This window comes from Myotis lucifugus, unplaced genomic scaffold (genome assembly GCF_000147115.1).
Source record: "Myotis lucifugus unplaced genomic scaffold, Myoluc2.0 scaffold_227, whole genome shotgun sequence".
In the NCBI taxonomy this organism is placed as follows: domain Eukaryota; kingdom Metazoa; phylum Chordata; class Mammalia; order Chiroptera; family Vespertilionidae; genus Myotis; species Myotis lucifugus.
Window position 1 is genome coordinate 1,432,241 of NW_005871275.1, and position 19,395 is coordinate 1,451,635.

The following is a 19,395-nucleotide window of genomic DNA, read 5'->3' on the forward strand; positions in this document are numbered from 1 at the left end:
GCCTGTCATCGAAAGCAGGGGAATGATTTCCACACATTACAGGAAACCAGGGATGTTACTGGGTGACTTTTATTTGTTCTAAAAGGCCAATTTTTGGCAAAGTCCAAAAGACTCTTGGCTAGACCCCACATTTGGGAGGCTTCAGAGCATCATTGTGTGTCTGCAAGCAGATGTGGACTCTGTGCACATCTGTGTGCTCGGGGCCTTGAACAAGGCTTCTAGCCACCCATAGTGGATGTTTCTGGAAGCAGAATAACTACATCCAATGTCCCCGTCTTTCATCCTGCATAAACCACTGTCCGGGACTAGCTGTGTTTACATTAGCTGCACTATCCAGGCCTCCTGCTCCTAACACTGGTTGGCTTGTGCTCGCTGGGGCCTTTCCTAGGACACTCGAAGGAGGCATGATGCAGGGAGGGAGGAGGACAGGGCAGTAGGAATCAGTGTGCTTGAGGAATTAGGAGAAGGGGGAAAGGACAAAGAAAGGAGTAGCCAGACTGGCTGAATGTAAACCCGACTTCAGATCTGTACTGGTCTGACCTTGTTTGTGTCTAAAGCATCCTTACTTTGAAGGGTACACACGCACGCACCACTCCTCACCTGCGATTCTGCACGGACCCACGCTCTGTGAGGTTTTAGGTTCTTTTAGAAGCTGACCTAAAGGTTGTATCTACCCAAAGACACTCAGCAGACATTTGGTTCTTGTCTATTTGATCTCTTCCTTCCCCCAAATTTACCTAAGGAGAAGATTTCCCATAGCAGTACTCCATAAGACCACACGTCGCTCTTGGTGCTGTAGATTTTGTCAAAGATAGATTCAGGAGCCATCCATTTCAGGGGAAGTCGCGTCTAGAAAAGGGCAAGGGGGCCTTGAGCAGAAGGACATGCAAACAAAGCACATTCAACCCAAGTGCCCATAGGGTCACTTCCCAGATAACACTTGGCCCAGAAATCATTTCCTAGAGCAGTTATGGTTTCCTAACACGGAGAAAACGCTTATAACATGCAGTTGTACTAAAAGAGAGCGGTGGGCTATGTGATTCCCATGAAGATAATTACTGTTTAGTAAGCCCCTCCTATGTGTCCAGCACGTCTTAACTCCATGACTGTAAGAAATGAGTCTCCCCCAAACCCTGCACTCCACAGGGACCTGGAAAAGGGCGATCTGAATTGGAAGACATCCTGAAAAATCCATAATTTCTAGAAATTTTTCTTCAGAAGGAGGATTTTGAACAGCATTCTTATGTAAAAAGACAGAATTTTAAGTCATTAAATGGGGGTAGTGGGCAAAGGCACAGGAAGGAAAGAAGGTGATAGACAGTATCTGGTAGACCATATGGCTGGTTTTCAGGTGTCCAGACACATTTTTGTTCTCTTCTTGGTAACAGGAATCCTGGTGAGTTAGGCCTTGCCGCCTTAGGTGGATGGGAACGAAGTATGGGACAACGGAGAGACAAAGAGAAAAATGCAAGGGGGAGGAGCAGGGAGAAGCTGAAAGAGATACAGATGAACAGAAGAGGACAGACAGATACATAGATAGATGCCATCTCTGCAAGTCAGGGCTCCTCAAGAAAATTTTTTTTGTTTTTTTGTTTTGTTTTGTTTTTTTAATAAAAAGAGACTGGAGCGGTGGCTCTCAAAGTAAAGTCCTGGGACCAGCTGTGTCAGCAGCATCTAGAAACTTGTTAGAAAGGCAAATTCTCAGGCTCCACACAAGACTTTCTAAGTGAGAATTTCTGGGGGTGGGGCCCAGCTAACTGTAGTTTAATAAGCCCTTCAGGCGATTTGTGAGCGCACTGAAGTCTGAGAACCACCACTGTAGAGTAATCGGCAGGGCCCAGACACAGGCTTAAGCGCTCAGGGTGCAGGCTGAGAAGAGAGGACACAGGAGGTCACCCACAAAAGTGAAACATAACACTGTGTCCACAAACAAGCAGAGAAGAGCCAGTGTGAGCCACAGGTGAATGGTATGCATGGAAGGCGGGGGTGAGGCGGGGGGCAGCTTCCTCAATAACAAGATAATACCAATACCTCCCCACCCTTTCCTGAGATATATACACCTGCTGAGTCAATCATCTGGGTTTATTTGAGGGAAAGAGTCCAGGCTGTTCTTTCCAGTGATTCCAAAAACTCCCACAGGAGTCAAAGGGAGGAGCCCAGAGCCCGGCTAAACACTTCTCAGGTTAGCCATCTCAGGCAGCACTGCCCAGAGGACAGGTACCACGCCGGAAGTGAGGGAAGAGCAGGACCGGGTGAGCGGCCGTTCAGACTAGGGCCACCCCACACAAGGGCTCTCTGGGACACAGCCGTCTTGTCTCCACAGAGAGCACACGATGGTTTTCAGGGGACCACTGTCGAGGAAGTGTAAATATTTACCAAGGGCACTGGTCTGTGTTTAAAAATGATAGTGTATAAACGAGTCCAAGAAACATCAAACTGACTTACATCTCCTTTTCTCACATAATCGGGGTTCTTATAAATATCCCGGGCAAGGCCAAAATCGCAAATCTTCACCACGTTGTTCTCAGATAACAGAATGTTTCGTGCTGCCAGGTCCCGATGAATGCACTATAATAAAACAGTTGCATAATCAATGCATTTCCTTAGTCTAACTGACTAATTTCCTGTGGCTTCTCAGTGTCATTATTCTTCTTAATTTGAGGATCTGTTACACAACGGAAGCAACCCCCAGTGCACATGGAGTTACCATAAACGTGAAGCGCCTCTTTACAAATAGAGGCCCCCGGAGGCCCCAAACTCAAGGCAGGGCCTGCATCTGCTTTGCTACTGTTTTGCAGCACAGCACCCTCTTTGATGAGGCTGCAATCAAATTCTCCCAGGGAGCAAAACTTCCCCCCAAACTTTGGTCCTCCAGCTACAGTTCCCGGGAGGGCCCCACAGCTGGACTAACAGAGCCCTCCTGGGAATGGAGTGTTCTGGGCTCTGGCCAGGGCTGCAGACATGTGGAAGGCAATGTGAAGAATGGGGACCAGGTCTGTCCGGTCAAATTTTCCCCTAGAGTTCAGTTCTACCCCCTGGTATTAAGTCTTGGTGTTCTCAAAACTCCTCGCTCCTAGCAGGACAAATTCAGGCATCGGTCATGATATTTACTCTGTATTTAAGGACATAAGTATAAGCAAATACTAGGTAAAGTGGATTTATAGCCAACACGCGTGTTTGTCCATGTCAGTGTCCACATGTCCAGCCCTGGCAACGAAGAGCAACAGTAAAGAGCAAGGCTGACCTTTCTTGAAGACAAAAACTCCATGCCTCTGGCCACTTGAAAACTGTAAGAAATCAGATCTTCCATAGTTATGGGCTGCTTGTAGAAATCGTCAGAATCTGGAAAGCATTAAAACCGTAGCTGTTTGTAATGACGCTTGTGATTATGCCAAATCCCGGTTTATTGGATCAATGTTAGTAAAACATAAAACAAACCAATAAGTGGGTCAGAGTTCATTTTCAAGAGCATTTGAGTTTCAGTACGAATATCAGAGATTTTTCCAAGCCTCCAGCCCATTTTCCCAAGCATGGGGGTGGGGTGGGGGTGTGGGATGACCCGTTAAGACAAAAAGGCTTGAGGAGAGACAATTGTACAGAGTTCCCTGTCAAAATTAGTAACTCTGTAAATAATCTTATTCAAATCTTATCTCCTCAGGACATTACCCTTCGAGTCTCCCACGGATGTTTATTAGGGTGATAAATAAGAAAAAAATTTCAGAGATGCACAGTATGTTGTAAAAATATCTCAGACTGTAGGACAGGAAGGAATTAATACCTACCCTCCTCTTCCTCCACATCACTCAGACTTTTATCTTCCTGAAAGCCGGAGCTCGCGAAGCTCTCGCTGCTGGTGACACTGTCTAGTCTTTGTTTCTTGCCTTGCTCCACGTCTGGCTCCATTTTTTCTTTCTTAGGCTCCATGTGTAATGCTGCATCCTTTGAACAGACCAAGAAGGACACAGATGAAGGAGCTCCGGAACCGAAATGGAGAAGATAGTACCTCAAGCTGGCAATTGCCCGAGTTGAGAGAATGTCATTTCCACAAAATAGATAGCAAATTAGCAGCAAGGCACCTGGCTACTCCTGGGGCTGTGGAGTCTATGCTGCTGTTGGTGGGCTTCGAGCCAGCGTCCTGGGTACGATAAAGGAGTAGTAATCTCAGCTGGAACTCACTGAGAGCTTACTCTGTGTGATCCAGAATCTTAAAAAAACTTAGGTATATTTTCTCATTTAATCTTTCCAACAATTCCACGAAGTAGTTATTGCTTATACATAAAGAAATAGGTTTAGAGAAGTCAAGTAATCAAAGTCACATGCAGCTAGTAAATGGCAAAGCTTGAACTCAGGTTTGGCCATTTTCAGTTTGTGCCTTTAAGCACTTTTCCCACCCCATGTGCCAGCTTATGAAAGATGGCATGAATGGCGGAAAAGCATCCCCAGCGGACTGGGGGCTTCACTTTGTAATCCCTACGAGGAGTAATAAGAGAGGGCTGCAGTACCAATTTCTCTGGTCTCCTTAGGAAAGGAGGGAACATGAACATTTTTTTTCTTCCAATGCAAACAAAGATACAGTAAGACCCTAACGGGGTAGAAAAGGCCTTTCATCCTGGACAGGGCATCCAAGCCCTGGTGTGTAGTCTAGCTCTTCCATTAGTGAATGTGATCTTGGGCAAATCACCTTATTTTTCTGGGTTTCATTTTCCTCATCTGAAAGGCTCTATCATCCTATCATGTTCTGACTCATAGAAAAACGAGTTGTTGGTTTGGGTGTTTATGTGGAACCAGAAAAGATTTGTATCACATTTAGTAATTCAACTAACAACTGTGACAATAAAACCTTAGCACTCCCAGGGGCCTCATGACGGGACCAGGGAACTGGTCTCAATTCTGCCGGATGGCAATACTGAAACCAGGCCAAGGGGGCCTGGGGCTCAGTGCTGTCCCTGAGCTGCCAGCACACTGTGGCAGTGCTGGGATTGGCCAGGCTTCCTGCTCTTCCTTGGCTTTTCCTAGAAATGTCACAAAATAGGAGTGATGCCTCCACTAGAGGGCGCAGTGGGAGCAAGCAGAGGGCAGAGGAGAGAGTTTCAAATTCTAAAAGTGTAGAGGGCAGGAGGCTGCTGCCCCTGAAAAGAGACCCTCCTGTGCTGCAGGATGGGAGGCAGGCCTCTGAGTGAACAGCCACTGCCACTCTGGTGACCTACCTGAAAGCTGGTAAAGAATATCTCCCTGAGGCAGTTAGATTTGATTCTGCTCAGTTGGGGACTGGAATTTTATTGATTATAAGACCCTCTCCGGGACAGAAGGCAGCAGGGAAGAGTGCTGGCAGGGGTGTGAGGGAGAAAAGTGCTTGACAGGCCCATTCGGGGCGCAGGGCCACGGCCACGCTCTCTGGGCAGCCTTCTTCCCTACTTTCCCAGAAGTCTCAGCCTGGGGCCTGCCTCCCAAGAACCGTAACTCAAGCTCCCTCATCTGCTTTCTGACTCTCAGTCAATGGTATTTTCAGCTTTGCTTATTGGTAACTATTTCTGTTAAATAAAGGATGATTTACTGAACTTTTGGGACTCTGTCAGAAAGCAGTGAACTTATTTGGAAAATGAAATATCCCATTTCTATTTAGCCGTTTGGGTTTTTCTTCGCCTTCTCTTTATATTGCGTTAGGTTCCAGATATGAAATATAGCCATGTGTTTTCCATGTAATACTAGGCTCCACCAACAGGGAGGTGAATCATTAAATATAGCCAGAGAAGGAAGCAAACTCTTCAAAACAAAGGACGCACAAATCCAAATGTTCCATCCTGCCCTGATCCCTGGGGTATTCTGCTGGCTTAGTTCTTCCTGAAGCCAGTCCAGGATTTCAGGACTGGTTTGCACTGCCCTCAGCTCAGGGCACCACTTTCCACTTCTTACGTTTTCTCCCCCTCCTTATCCAGTGTAGTGCAGAGAGAATCATTGGAAGGGGAGACAAGAGAGCTGGGTTCTTTCTTTCATCTCTTGGTAGGTGTGTGTCCTTAAGTCAATCACTCAACTTTTCTGAGCACATCTGTACTGTGAGGGTGTGTAATAGCTGATCACAAAGATCTCATTCAGCTTACAGGTTCTAATGATGGAAGGACATGGTTTAAAATTGGGGAAAATATGTCCTCGAATATAGGCTGCCCGTCTGGTAGAGCATGTGTGTCTTTGGTTGGATCGAAGTTTAAGAGATGAGAGACTGGGCTAGTTGTCCAGTGGTTTTTATTTGTGTGCCGCATGACCACTCTTGCCCATGTGACAGGATAGGCACCACTCATGGGTTTTGGACACTTAATCTATTATATAGATCATACAGATCAGTGGCATTCAGTTGGACTCACCTACTCTGTTTCAGTGGGTCAATGACGATGATGATAGTTAACATTCATTGAATGTTTATCTGTATGTAATTCTCTGAACAATGAGTTGGGTTCTATTATTACTTTTGTTTAATAAATGAGAAACTTAAATTTAAAGAGACTGAGTAACTTGCTCAAGGTCCAAGATCTCATGAGTGATAGAAACAGGATTTAAACACAGGCAGTCTGGATGCAGAGTCCGAGTGCTTAACCCACCACACTACATGGATTCCTCACCAACATTGCTAATTACCAATTAATAATATTGAATCATTGTCTGCTGAGCTTCTCCAGACCAGAGAAGGACACTGCGTTGGTGGGATGGGTCACACTGGCAAAGTTTTATTCAAGTCTTTTTTCCTACATTCAATAACCTCTTTTAATCTTGATTTGATTTGCCTTTAGAACTTGGACCCATGTGTTTCTTTTATTACATAGCCTTATTTTAGTGGATAAGTAGGGGTGACAGGTGGTGAGGGTGTGAAGAAGTGGGAGTAAGGAGAGTGGGAAGGAAAGAAAATGATTTCTCGGACTCCATCATTGGTCTATTGTTTACTGTAAAGTCACTCAATTGATTTCTCTAATCTAATTTCTCTAATAAACAGAGATAATTACACTTGCTATCTTTATCAAACAAGTGACTAAGTGATTTGTGTGTGTCTGTGCTTATCTGGGGAGAGAGAGGGAGAGGGAGAAAGACAGAGAGATAAAGTTATCAAGATGATTTGATAGGTGTTTAGATAGACGGCTAGCAAACTTAATCCTTATTTATTGCTCCATACACTAGGACCAAATATTCTCTGTGCTGTCCGCAAAAAGAGGGTAAGGAAATTTTTAAAAAGGAGGGAAACCCAGATGTTAGTCTAATGGAAATATATAGGTTTCTCTTGCTTTATGGGGCAACAGCCTAAATGGAAAGTCATTGCTATCTTTAAGAATGTCCAACCCCTAAATTCCTTACCTTGTTGAGAAAGAATAAGTCTCGTTTGCTCTTGAGATAGTTGGACAGATTTCCATATTTGCAATATTCAACGATCACCATCAGAGGCCCTGCAGCCAAAACAACACATGCTCAGCCACACCAAGCAGGTCAGCCAGCTGCCAGCCTGAGAAGCCCCGAACCAGCTTGTCTTTATATTAGTGGGGTCTAGGGATGCAATTTTGGGTGAGAAAGTTTTTTCAATTAAAAAATTCAAAAGGAATAGGAGACAATTGGGAGTTGGGAGTGGGGAGAAGTAGAACAAAAAAAAAAAAAAAAAAGAAGAGAAAGAACTTTGAGGAGGGGAGGGGCCAATGCCAGGGCCAGGGCTCTCCCTGTAACTTGCTGCCACCTTCTGTTTGTTAGCCACACCCTAGTGAGTAGAGGGGCCTCAAGATATTGTCACAGTAACCCCAGGATTATCAAGCAGGTCCTTTCTTCCAGTGCAGAAAATAGACCGGTTCTGTCTGGACTGTCTCTTCCCAGCCAGGTGGGGTGTCCGCACAGCCTTTGCCTCCAGGCTTGTCCGAAGGGCTAAAGCAGGGGTCGGCAAACTTTTTTGTAAAGGAGCAGACAGCAAATACTTTAGGCTTTGTAGGCCATACAGCTCAGTGCAGCCCTTGTAGTGTGAAAGCAGCTATAGATGACAATACAACCAAATGGGTGACGGTGCTGCAATAAAAGCTCATGAACATATAAATTTGAATTTCATATAATTCTCACAAAATATTATTCTTTTGAGTTTTTCCCCTCAACTATTTAAAACGGCCAAATTAATCTCACAGGCTGGCCCCATGGTTTGCCGATTCCTGGTTAAACAGAAGCAAGAGGGTTGGGAAGAAAAACACACCCCAGTGCAACTCGGTCTCCAAGTGGTGCCCCGAAGGCTGCGTCCGCCTCCTCTGGCGCCTGCGCTCCCCACTGCGTCCCCCACAGCCCCGGCAGGCCTGAGACCCGCTGCGAAGAGCAGCTTCCGGTTCCGGTTCCGGGTGACAGTTCCGCAGCTGGGAGCGCAGCTGCGCGGGTTCCTTGAGCCCCAGGGCGCAGGCTCCCTAGCCTTCCAGGCGCACAGAGGCCACCTGCTCCGCAGAGGGGTGCTCTGTCTCGGTCAGGGGTGGGCATGTTAGAAGGCCTGACTGCACCTCCTCTGCCCTCCGGGACGGAACGGGAAGCTGCTGCCACAGGTTGTATGTCACCCACCATGAGGAGGAGCCTGCAGTCCTTGCCCGCAGGAGGGGCGTCCGCCCTGAGGCCGCTACACCGAGCTCAGAGGCACAGGTGAAGGGGGTTCTCTGATCAGCCCTGGTCAGTTTTGGAGGTGACTTTGGAGGAGGTGACCAGAGCTGGGCTCAGTGCAGAGGTTGCACATTCCTTTGAAGCTTCACCTGAACGAATGAGTGTTCCTGAAGACCTTTCTATCCTCCCTATGGGAAGGTTAGTGCTTGGCTGTCCTTCCCTTCGGAACCTTTAAATTAACTGCACAGGGAAGGCATTTCTAGGATGGGACCCCCCCACCTCCCCTTTTATAAATGGAAAAACTGTTTCCTCTGGACCTTTAAAAAGGCCATTTTCTAGGAGGTGAGGAGGAACTGGGGTGGGGAGAAGAAGCTGTATGTTGGAGAAGTCTGCTTCTAGCATGTGAGCCAGACATGGAGCAGCCCTATCCCGTCTCATTTACCTCCTTGCTTGGTACAGGCTCCCAGCAGGTTGACTACATTCAGGTGGTGGCCAATGTGGGTCAGGATCTTGAGCTCAGTCATCAGAGCTTTGTACTCGCTGGCTGTGGCCCCCTCTGTGTGAGAAGCAAGGAAGAGTCAAGGCGACAGGACAATGAGGCTCTTTCCGCCGGAAGCGGCGTTCCTGCCCTCCATGTTTGTCAGTGCTCAGCCTGTTGCTTCATTAACTTCCCCACATTCTGCAGAAAGGCCAAGTCTCCAGACTGTTTTCATTACTCCCACCCTCCTGAGCCAACATCCTTTTGATTACAGTAAGGCCCAGAGTGGTGGTGGGGTTAGTCACTGCACATTTCCTCTCTGTGGACCTAGGCCTGCTCAGTAATGTGCTGACTCAGAGCAGGGCACCTTGTGAAAATGCCTTCCAAGGACTTCCCTCCATCAGAACCAGGCACAGCAAGAACCTTCCAGCAGGGATGTGCCCACAGCTTACCTCTTTTTCTCATTTTTCCCTCTTTGAGGTGTTACAAAGAAGGAGCACAAATGGCCACAGTGACCCCCCCCCCCCCTTTATAAAAATCTTTGCAATGTGTTATTTTCTCCCTATAACCTTTTTCTCCCTGGAGTCCACAGGGTTATCTCAAGTTGTGAGGATCCATAAGCATCTGACTTCAATTTCATTCTCAGAAATAAACAACATCAGTCCAAGAATTAACAGAGTCTAAAGCCTAAGTTTATTCTGTCTGTTTTTATTAGTTAATTTCTAGGGCATTTAAATATTTTAAGTTATTTTTAGAAATACAAAGTTGTATAATCTTGCTGTAAAACATTTCAAAAGTATGATGTATATAGAGTAAAAAGTGAAAGCCACTCCAGCCCACTTAACTTTTTAGAAGTAAGCACTGTTAATCTTTTGGAATTTCAGACCTTTCTATGCTTTTATAAAAAATATATATCCAAAGATCTTTTTTTATTTACATAAGTGGGATGACATATATATGGGATATATACATCTCTATATATGGACAGATATAATTTGCTTTTCCTTCTTTTTAATATGTCAGAGACTTTTTCCCTCCTTTTTAATTGGTTTATGGGATTCCTAACATATAGATTGTTTAAAGTTTTTCCCCCCATTAAAAACAATGCTGTAGCTCGGCAAGTGTTGCTCAGTGGTTGAGCGTTGACCTATGAACCAGGAGGTCATGGTTTGATTCCCAGTCAGGGCACATGCCCAAGTTACGGGCTCAATCCCCCGTGGGGGACATGCAGGAGGCACCAATCAATGATTCTCTCTCATCATTGTGTTTCTATCTTTCTCTCCCTCTCCCTTGCTCTCTGAAATCAATAAAAAAGTGTATATTGAAAAACACACAAATAATGCCATAGTAGACAGCCTGTGTGTAATCTTTGTACACATGTGCAAGTATTTCTGTAAGATAGTCTTGGAATGGGTCAGAGGATATGCATGTAACATTGTGGTAGATACCGATACGGTATTTCTTAAGTACAAATCATTTTTTAATAATAGTTGAACTTTGGAAGCCTTCCAGTGAGGTTGGGTTTGGCTCACAGGAGATTCTCAACAAATATTTGTTAAATAAATAAACAACATGATTACTGTTCTCATTGCAGATATGGGCATAAGGCCCCAAAAGGTTAAAGGTTTTGCTCAAGGGCACTTTGTTTTTTTTTTTTTTTTTTTTTTTTTTTTATTGTTAATCACTTTAGTCTTGAAGTGAGTCATTCTTTTTTTTTCTTTATTGATTAAGGCATTACATATATCTCCTTTTCCCCCTATTGAACCCCTCCCCAGCACATGCCCTCACCCCCCTGCTATCTGTGTCCATTGGTTAGGCTTATATGCATGCATACAAGGCTCAAGGGCACTTTGAAAGAGCTTCTGACTCATGGCCTTTATTTGACATTCTGCCTTTTCAATTTCTCCTAGAAACAGATGGCCAACCAATTTAAAAACAATAAAGCTGAATGAAAATGGTTTTTAGAAATTTTGTATAGTGGATGATTTGGTGGCTTAAAAAAGATAAGCATTTATAAAGATATTACACATACTATTTCTGTATTACATAGAGTAGATTCTTTGGGCCTTTAAGAAATATCAGGTCAAAATTTCTCTTTTCCAACTCATCAATCCCTTCATGCACTTATACCCTTTAGCACAGCCGACTTACGTTGTCCAGAGACAGAGTGTGGTAGTGAGCAGGGAAATAGGACCAGCTGAGGGAGCAGATGCTTCCAGATTTAGTTCCAGTGTATCTCAAGGTGGGATACTAGCTTGCCTCAGGATTTTGGAGCAATGAACCATGTTTAGGAGGCAGCCAGCACCTCTTTGGTAGCACTGTGGTGTGGGGGAAAGAGCACTGCCCTCAAATCCTTACTTATACACTGGGGAGCTGTGTGGCCTTGCAGAGGCTATTTCATCTTTCTGGGCCATTATTCTTTATCTGAAAACTGGGATAATCATATATACCTCACAGGGCTATAGAGAGAGGTGACGTCAGAGCAATGATGGTGTAAGAGCGCCTCTTTTCCCCTCCCCCTGATATTTCAACAAGTTAACCACCTATAATTCAATGAAGAAGTCCCTGTCAACACAGATGCATGCCTGAGAGACCTGCACACTGAAACACCTAAAGGTGGGCATTGGGGAGGGGGTTAAAAGGGAAGATGAGAAGGGAGGAAAGCACAGAGTTGGCCAAGGACAAGGCCGTAGATGCAGCCCTGCAGCACAGCTGGGAACTAGCAGCCTGGCCAGGAGAGGGGAGAAAGCTGGTGGTGGAGGTAGCAGGCACTTCCTTCAGCCTAGAGGAACAGAGAGCAGGGCAATCTGTAAGCTGTGAGCTGCAAGCTTCCAGTAGCAAGAGAGGACATTGTCTGAGTTGTGTGGTTGCATGCGAGTGGTGAGAGAGTACAGTGTCTGAATCTTGGGCAGGCAGCGAGTAGGGCTGGAGTCACTCACGTGAGCAGCAAGAGTGAACACTGAGTCAACAGATGCCCACCCTACAGAGCAGTGGGTGCTGGTGTGAGGCTCCCCACTGCTGGGCCTGGTGGTGGTGTTTCAGACAAAGAAAGGAGATCACAGAGCCTTGCTGCTGCTTAGACTCCCCAAATTTGTCCCCCCCCCCACATTGCCCATGGAGTTGGCTTCAGGAGCATATTATCTGTAAACCAAGCGGTGTTTCAGTAGAATTGCTGTTTCCCCCTGTGACTGAACCTCAGGAGGGGTGCTTGGGCCAGACATGTGGAGGTCAGGGGTCACCATTATGGTGAGGGCAAAACAAATCCCACCCACAAGCAGTCTGGGGTACTGCCCTCTGGAAGCTGCAGAGGCTCAAATCTGGTAGAGCACAGAGGTAAACATCTTGCAATTCAGCGTCACCTACTGGAACATAGGAAAAAGACCTCCCCAGAGATAAATGTGAAAACCAAGGAGGGCAGCAAATACCATGAAGAACCACATAACGACGATGACCAGAAAGAAATGAAAGATACCCAAAAAGTAGGCTGGAAAACATGGAATTACGTGATATAAATGATAGAAATTTCAAGATTGCAATTCTGAAATTACTCAATGAGATGCGAGAAAATACTGACACGCAATTCAGTGCACTCAGAAAACAAATCAATGAACAAAATGAACATTTCTCCAAGGAAATTGAAACTTTAAAAATGAATATATCAGCACTCCTGGAAATGAAGCAGGCAATTGAGGAGATTAAGAGTGAGCTGTTGAGCATAGAAAACAGAACCAACCAATTAGAGGAAAGAACTAGTGATATTGAAGATAGGAATCAAGAAATAACACAGAAGGAAGAAGAGAGAGACCTAAGAATAAAGAAAAATGAAAGAGCTCTACGAGACCTCTTATCACAATCATAGCCATTGTGGAGAAGGAAGAGAGGGAGCATGGAATGGAGACTCTGTTAAAACAAATAGTAGATGAGAAGTTCTCAAATCTATGGAAACAACTAGATCCTCAAGTCCAAGAAGCAAACAGAACACCTACTTACATCAATCCAAAGAGGCCCTCTCCAAGTCACTTGGTGATAAAGCTGTCAAAAATTAATGACAAAGACAAAAGAACACCTGCAGACCAGATTCACCAATTGTTACTATTTTAACCCACTCATTTTATCATATGGGATGGATCCATCTGTATCATTGTTTCTGAACCATTTGAGGGTAAGTTACATACATAGATACTATAGTGTTCATTTCCTAAGAATATTCACTTATGCAATCACAGTAGTGTTATCAACTTCAGTAACTTTAACATTGGTTCAATACTTTAATCCATCATTCTGATTCCACTTTATCAGTGGCCCCAATATTTTCCAGTACAGAATCCAGCCCGGGGTCAGGACTGCACAGAGTTATCACGTCTCTTTGAGAGCCTTAGTAAGTAGATCCAGCTTTGCTATTAGTCTCTCCTTGTCACTGGGCACTCAGAATTCACCTGTAAACTGAGATTGTGGCAACTGCCCCACCCATCTCTTGGTGAGTAAAGGCACTTTAACAATCTAAAAATGAATAAATAAAATAAAATAATGACAAAGAAAAATTTCTCAAAGCAGCCAGGGAAAAGAAGGAAGTAACCTACAAAGGAAAACCCACCAGAATTTCATCCAACTTCTCAGCAGAAACTCTACAAGCCAGAAGAGAATTGAACCAAATATTCAAACGTCTAAAAGAGAGAAATTACCAGCCACAAATAATATATCCAGCAAAATTATCTTTTAAATCTGAAGGAATATTAAGGATGTTCCCAGATATACAGAAGCTGAGGGATTTTATCACCAGAAAACCCCCACTGCAGAAAATACTCAAGGGAGTTATTCTACCTGAGATAAAAAACATAAGGTCACAACTCTATGAGTAAGATCACCAAAAAACTTACAGCATAAACAGGATACTTTGTGACAGGAAAAATATGCAAAGGGAAGGGGGAAAGTTCTGAACTGGCAAAGGAAGATGAAGAGCAAATGCACTCAAAATGGAAAAAAACTATGGTATATATGCAACTTCATTTTTTATAAACCTAATGGCAACCACACACAAAAATCCCCCGAACAGGCATATAGCTTAAAAGAAGAGGAAACAGAGAAAGATGTATGGAACACCACCAAACAAAAACAACAGACAGAAGCATAAAGGAAAAGAACCAATGGAGGCCCAGAGCTACCAGAAAACAAAAGATAAAACGGCTATAGGAAATTCTCATACATCAATAATTACCCTAAATGCAAATGGTCTGACTTCACTAGTAAAGAGGCACAGAGTTGCAGAGTGAATAAAAAAAACAAAACCCAACCATATGCTGCTTACAAGAGATACATCTAAACAGCAAAGACAAAGGTAGATTCAAAGTAAAAAGGGTGGAAAATTTCTCCATGCAAAAAAGCAGGTGTAGCCATACTTATACCTGACAAAATAGATTTCAAGATAACAAAGATAACAAGAGACAAAGATGGACACTTTATAATGATAAAGGGAACAGTACATCAAGAAAGCATAACAACACTTCTTAATAAATAAGCACCCAACCAGGGAGCACTGAAATATATTAAACAGCTACTCACAGAACTAAAGGGAGAAACAGATCAAAACACAATCATAATTGGAGACCTTAATACTCCATTGACAGCTCTAGACAGATCAACCAAACAGAAAATCAATAAAGAAATATTGGCCTTAAGAGAAACACTAGACCAAATGGGTATAATTGACATTTACAGAACATTTTATCTCTTAACATCAGATTATACATTCTTCTCCAGTGCACATGGACCATTCTCAAGTATAGACCATATATTGGGTCACAGAACTGGCATCAACAAATTGAAAAAAGATTAAAATTATATCAAGCATATTTTCTGATTATGATGCCTTAAAATTAGAAATCAACTGCAAAAAGGAAGTAAAGAAACCCACAAATACATGGAGATTAAATAACATACTACTAAGAAATGACTGGGTCAAAGAAGAAATAAAAGACAAGATCAAAAGATATATAGAGAAATGAGAATGATAATACAACATATCAAAACCTCTGGAATGCAGCAAAAGCAGTAATAAGAGGGAAGTTTATATCATTACAGGCCTATCTCAAGAAAAAGAGAAATCCCAAGTAAACAACCTAACATCACATCTTAAAATACTAGAAAAAGTATAACAGCAACCCAAAGTCAGCAGAAGAAAGAAATAATAAGAGCAGAATTAAATGAAATAGAGAAAAAAAAGACTATACAAAAAATCAATAAAGCAAAGAGATGGTTCTTTGAAAAGATTAATAAAATGGGCAAAACCCTGGCTAGACTCACTAAGGAAAAAAGGAAAAGACCCATATAAACAAAATCAGAAATGAGAGAGGAGAAGTCACCACACACATCACAGATATGCAAAGGATCACACTAGAATATTATGAAAGACTTTATGCCACCAAATTCAATAACCTACAAGAAATGGATAAGTTCCTAGAATTATAGAACCTTTCTAGACTAAATCAGGAAGAATTAGAAAATCTAAATAGACTGATCAGCAGTGAGGAAATTGAAACAATCATAAAAAACCTTCCAAAACACAAAAGACCAGATGGCTTCACCAGTGAATTCTACTAAATGTTCAAAGAGGAATTAAAACCTATCCTTTTCAAACTCTTCCAAAAAATTGAAGAAGAGGCAATACTTCCTAACAAATTCTATGAGGCCAATATAACCCTGATACCAAAATCTGGCAAAGATAACACACAAAAAGAAAACTACAGACCGATATCCCCAATGAATACAGATGCAAAAATCCTAAACAAAATACTAGCAAATTGAATACACAGTACATCCAAAACATCACAATCAACTGGGATTCATTCCAAGGACACAAAGATGGTTCAACACTTGCAAATCAATCAACATGATACACCACATTAACAAAAGAAAGGATAAAAATATGATCTTATCAATAGATGCAGAAAAAGCATTTGATAAGATACAACATCCATTTATGATTAAAACACGCAATAAAATAAGAATAGAAGGAAAGTACCTCAACATAATAAAAGCCATATATGATAAACCCACAGCTAATATCATACTCAATGGTGAAAAACTGAAAGCTTTCCCCCTAAGATCAGAAACAAGACAAGGATGTCCACTATCATCACTCTTATTCAACATAGTGCTGGAAGTCCTAGCCAGAGCAATAGAAAGAAATAAAACACATCCAAATAGGGAAGGAAGAAGTCAAACTGTCACTTTTTGCAGATGACATGATTTTGTATATAGAAAACCTTAAAGACTCTACTAAAAATCTATTAGAAACAATAAACATATGCAGTCAAGTTGCAGGGTACAAAATCAATGTGCAAAAATCCATTTTCTTCCTATATACTAACAACAAAACTTCAGAAAAAGAAATGGAAAAAACAATTCCTTTTGCAATTGCAACCAAAAGAATAAAATACCTAGGAATAAACTTAACAAAGAATGCGAAAGACCTATATACTGAAAATTACAAAGTATTATTAAAAGAGATTGAAAAAGACACAACAAAATGGAAAAATATCCCATGTTCATGGATTGGAATAATCAACATAATTAAAATAGCCTTATTGCCCAAAGCAATATACAGATTTAATGCAATCCCCATCACAATCCCAGTGTCATTTTTTTTAAAAAAGAGTGAGAAATCATCAGATTTGTATGGAACTACAAAAGACCAGAATAGCCAAAGCAATCCTGAGAAAAAAGAATGAAGCTAGAGGTATCACACTACCTGACTTCAAATTATACTACAGAGCTATGATAATCAAAACAGCATGGTATTGGTAGAGAAACAGACACACAGATCAATGGAACAGAATAGAGAGCCCAGCTATAAAATCACACATATATGGACAGATAATTTTTGACAAAGGAGCCAGAAATGCACATTGGAGTAAAGATAGTCTCTTCAATAAATTGTGCTTGATAAACTGGAAAGCCACATACAAATGAATGAAACTGGGTTACAGTTTGTCCCCATGTACAAAAATTAATTCAAAATGGATCAAAGACCTAAACATATGACCGGAAACAGTAAGTTACATTGAAGAAAATATAGGTACCAAACTTGACCTGAAAGGCAAGGGAGGTAAAGGTAAAAATAAATGAATAGGAACATATCAAACTGAGGAGCTTTTGCACAGCAAAAGAAATGGACAACAAAACAAAGAGGCAGCTAACCAGATGGGAGATGATATTTGCAAACAGTAGCTCTGACAGAGGTTTAATTTCGAAAACATATAAAGAACTCGTAAAACTCAACCCAAACAAACTAACAAACAACCCAATCAAAAAGTGGACAGAGCCCTGGCTGGTTTGGCTAAGTGGATAGAGCGTTGGCCTGCGGACCAGAAAGTTCAGGGTTCAATTCCAGTCAAGGGCACATGCACGAGTTGCGGGCTTGATCCCCAGCAGGGGCATGCAGGAGGCAGCCAATTAGTGATTCTCTCTTATCATTGATGTTTCTATCTAACTCTCCCTCTCCCTTCCTCTCTGAAGTCAATAAAAATATTTTTTAAGAAAAATGGGCAGAGGACCTGAAAATACACCTCTCCCAAGAAGGCATACAAACAGCCAATAACTTTATGAAAAGACTAGAGGCCTGGTGCATGAATTTGTGCACGGGTGGGGTCTCTTAGCCTGACCTGTGGGGCCCATTGGGGCCATCTTGCCCAGTCCCGATCAGGGCCCCGAGGGGCCAGCTGGCCAGGGGAAGGGACTGTGGGAGGTTGGCTGGCTGCCGGAAGTTGGCTGTGGGAGCGCACTGACCACCAAGGGGCAGCTCCTGCATTGAGTGTCTGCCCCCTGGTGGTCAGTGCGTGTCATAGCCACCAATCATTTGGTCAACCGGTCATAATGGTTGCTTAAGCTTTTATATATATAGATGTTCAACCTTGAGATAAAAGATGGCAGTGGAGTAAGTGGCTGCTGCACAGACATGCTCCCAGGACCAAACTGGAATTACAATTAAAATACAGAAAAACTTCCTGACTAATCAATTGAAGACTCACTGGAGAGAACCCTGATGACTGAAGATGGTAATTGGAGACCCCATAGAGCCTGGTAGGAGGGGCAGAGGCACGAAAGGGCTGGCTGGGCTCCCACATACAGCAGCTGAAGTTCCAGAGAGATATCTCAGCTGTGGGGAGTTGCCACTGAGAACTCTGGAGTCTAATCCCCAAGCTGCCCCCCCCCCTTGCAGGGAACACCAGAACTAAAAAGGGTACCCAAACAACATCTGGCTGTGAAAAGCAGTGGAGTTGCTGTCTTCTAGGGAGAAATGGCTGGAAATACAGAAACCCCCTTAAAGGGCCAAAAGCACAAAATTCCCTGTGGAGCCACTCACCTTGTGCTCCGGCAGAGGGAGGGCAGAGTGGACTGGAGCTGTGTTAGCAGAAGCCATGATTGGGGGCTCTGGAGTTAGAACTCACAAGGCAGACACCTCAGTTTTCTGTGCTGAGTCATTCCCTCACATTGTGGAGGTCATCTTTCTCATGCAGATATTTGCTATACAGGTGGCTTTGCCTGGGGGGAAGACAGTTGACCCACCCAATTGGAAAACACCTTGTCCCACAGAGCGGAGTTTCTGAGGCCCATTAAGAGACTGAGAATAACAGTTAGCCCTGGAATGCCTCTAGGATTTATTTTCTCTCATGAAGAAAAATTTTCTACTTGAGGTACATGGGAAGCTTTGTTAAATAAAGAAATAATAACTAAAAAAAAGATGTTCAACCTCACTGGCAATTAGGGAAATACAAATCAAAACTACAATAAGATACCACCTTACACCTGTTAGAGTGGTTATTATCAACAAGACAAGCAATAACAAGTGTTGGAGAGGTTGTGGAAAAAAGGTAACCCTCATTCAGTGCTGATGGGAATGTAGACTGGTACAACCACTATGGAAAGCAGTCTGGCAATTCCTCAAAAAATTAAGAATAGAGCTACCATATGACCCAGCAATCCTATTCCTGGGTATCTATATATATAAAAGCCTAAGCGATTATTGTGACTGGAACGACTGGTTGACCGGTCGCTATGATGTGCACTGACCACCAGGGGCAGATGCTCAAAACAGGAGCTTCCCCTGGTGGTCAGTGCGCTCCCACAGCCAACCCCCTGCGGCCGGCCAACCTCCCACAGCCCCTCCCCCCCCCCCCTAGGGTTTAAATTTTTTAGGGTCCCCCGCCATAGGCAGGGGGGGTGGATCCCCCCAACCCAATTGGAATTTTCTAGGAACATCCCCCAGGCCCCCAAGCCCCCCGCTAAACCCCATTCATGGGCTTGGGAGGGGGGACCCCATCTTTTCA

At 43.3% G+C, this 19,395-nt stretch overlaps 1 protein-coding gene across 1 annotated transcript in view; it reads right to left on the bottom strand.

Annotated features, from left to right (window-relative positions):
- FLT1 (fms related tyrosine kinase 1) overlaps positions 1-19,395 on the bottom strand; it is a 198,723-nt gene that overhangs the window by 21,605 nt on the left and 157,723 nt on the right. The window contains exons 19-24 of the mRNA XM_023762009.1: positions 9,035-9,148; positions 7,339-7,427; positions 3,783-3,939; positions 3,245-3,342; positions 2,446-2,568; positions 738-849 (exon numbers count right to left, since the gene is read on the bottom strand). Of these exons, the coding sequence (XP_023617777.1) occupies positions 738-849; positions 2,446-2,568; positions 3,245-3,342; positions 3,783-3,939; positions 7,339-7,427; positions 9,035-9,148 (693 nt within the window). The remainder of the gene's footprint in view (positions 1-737; positions 850-2,445; positions 2,569-3,244; positions 3,343-3,782; positions 3,940-7,338; positions 7,428-9,034; positions 9,149-19,395) is intronic.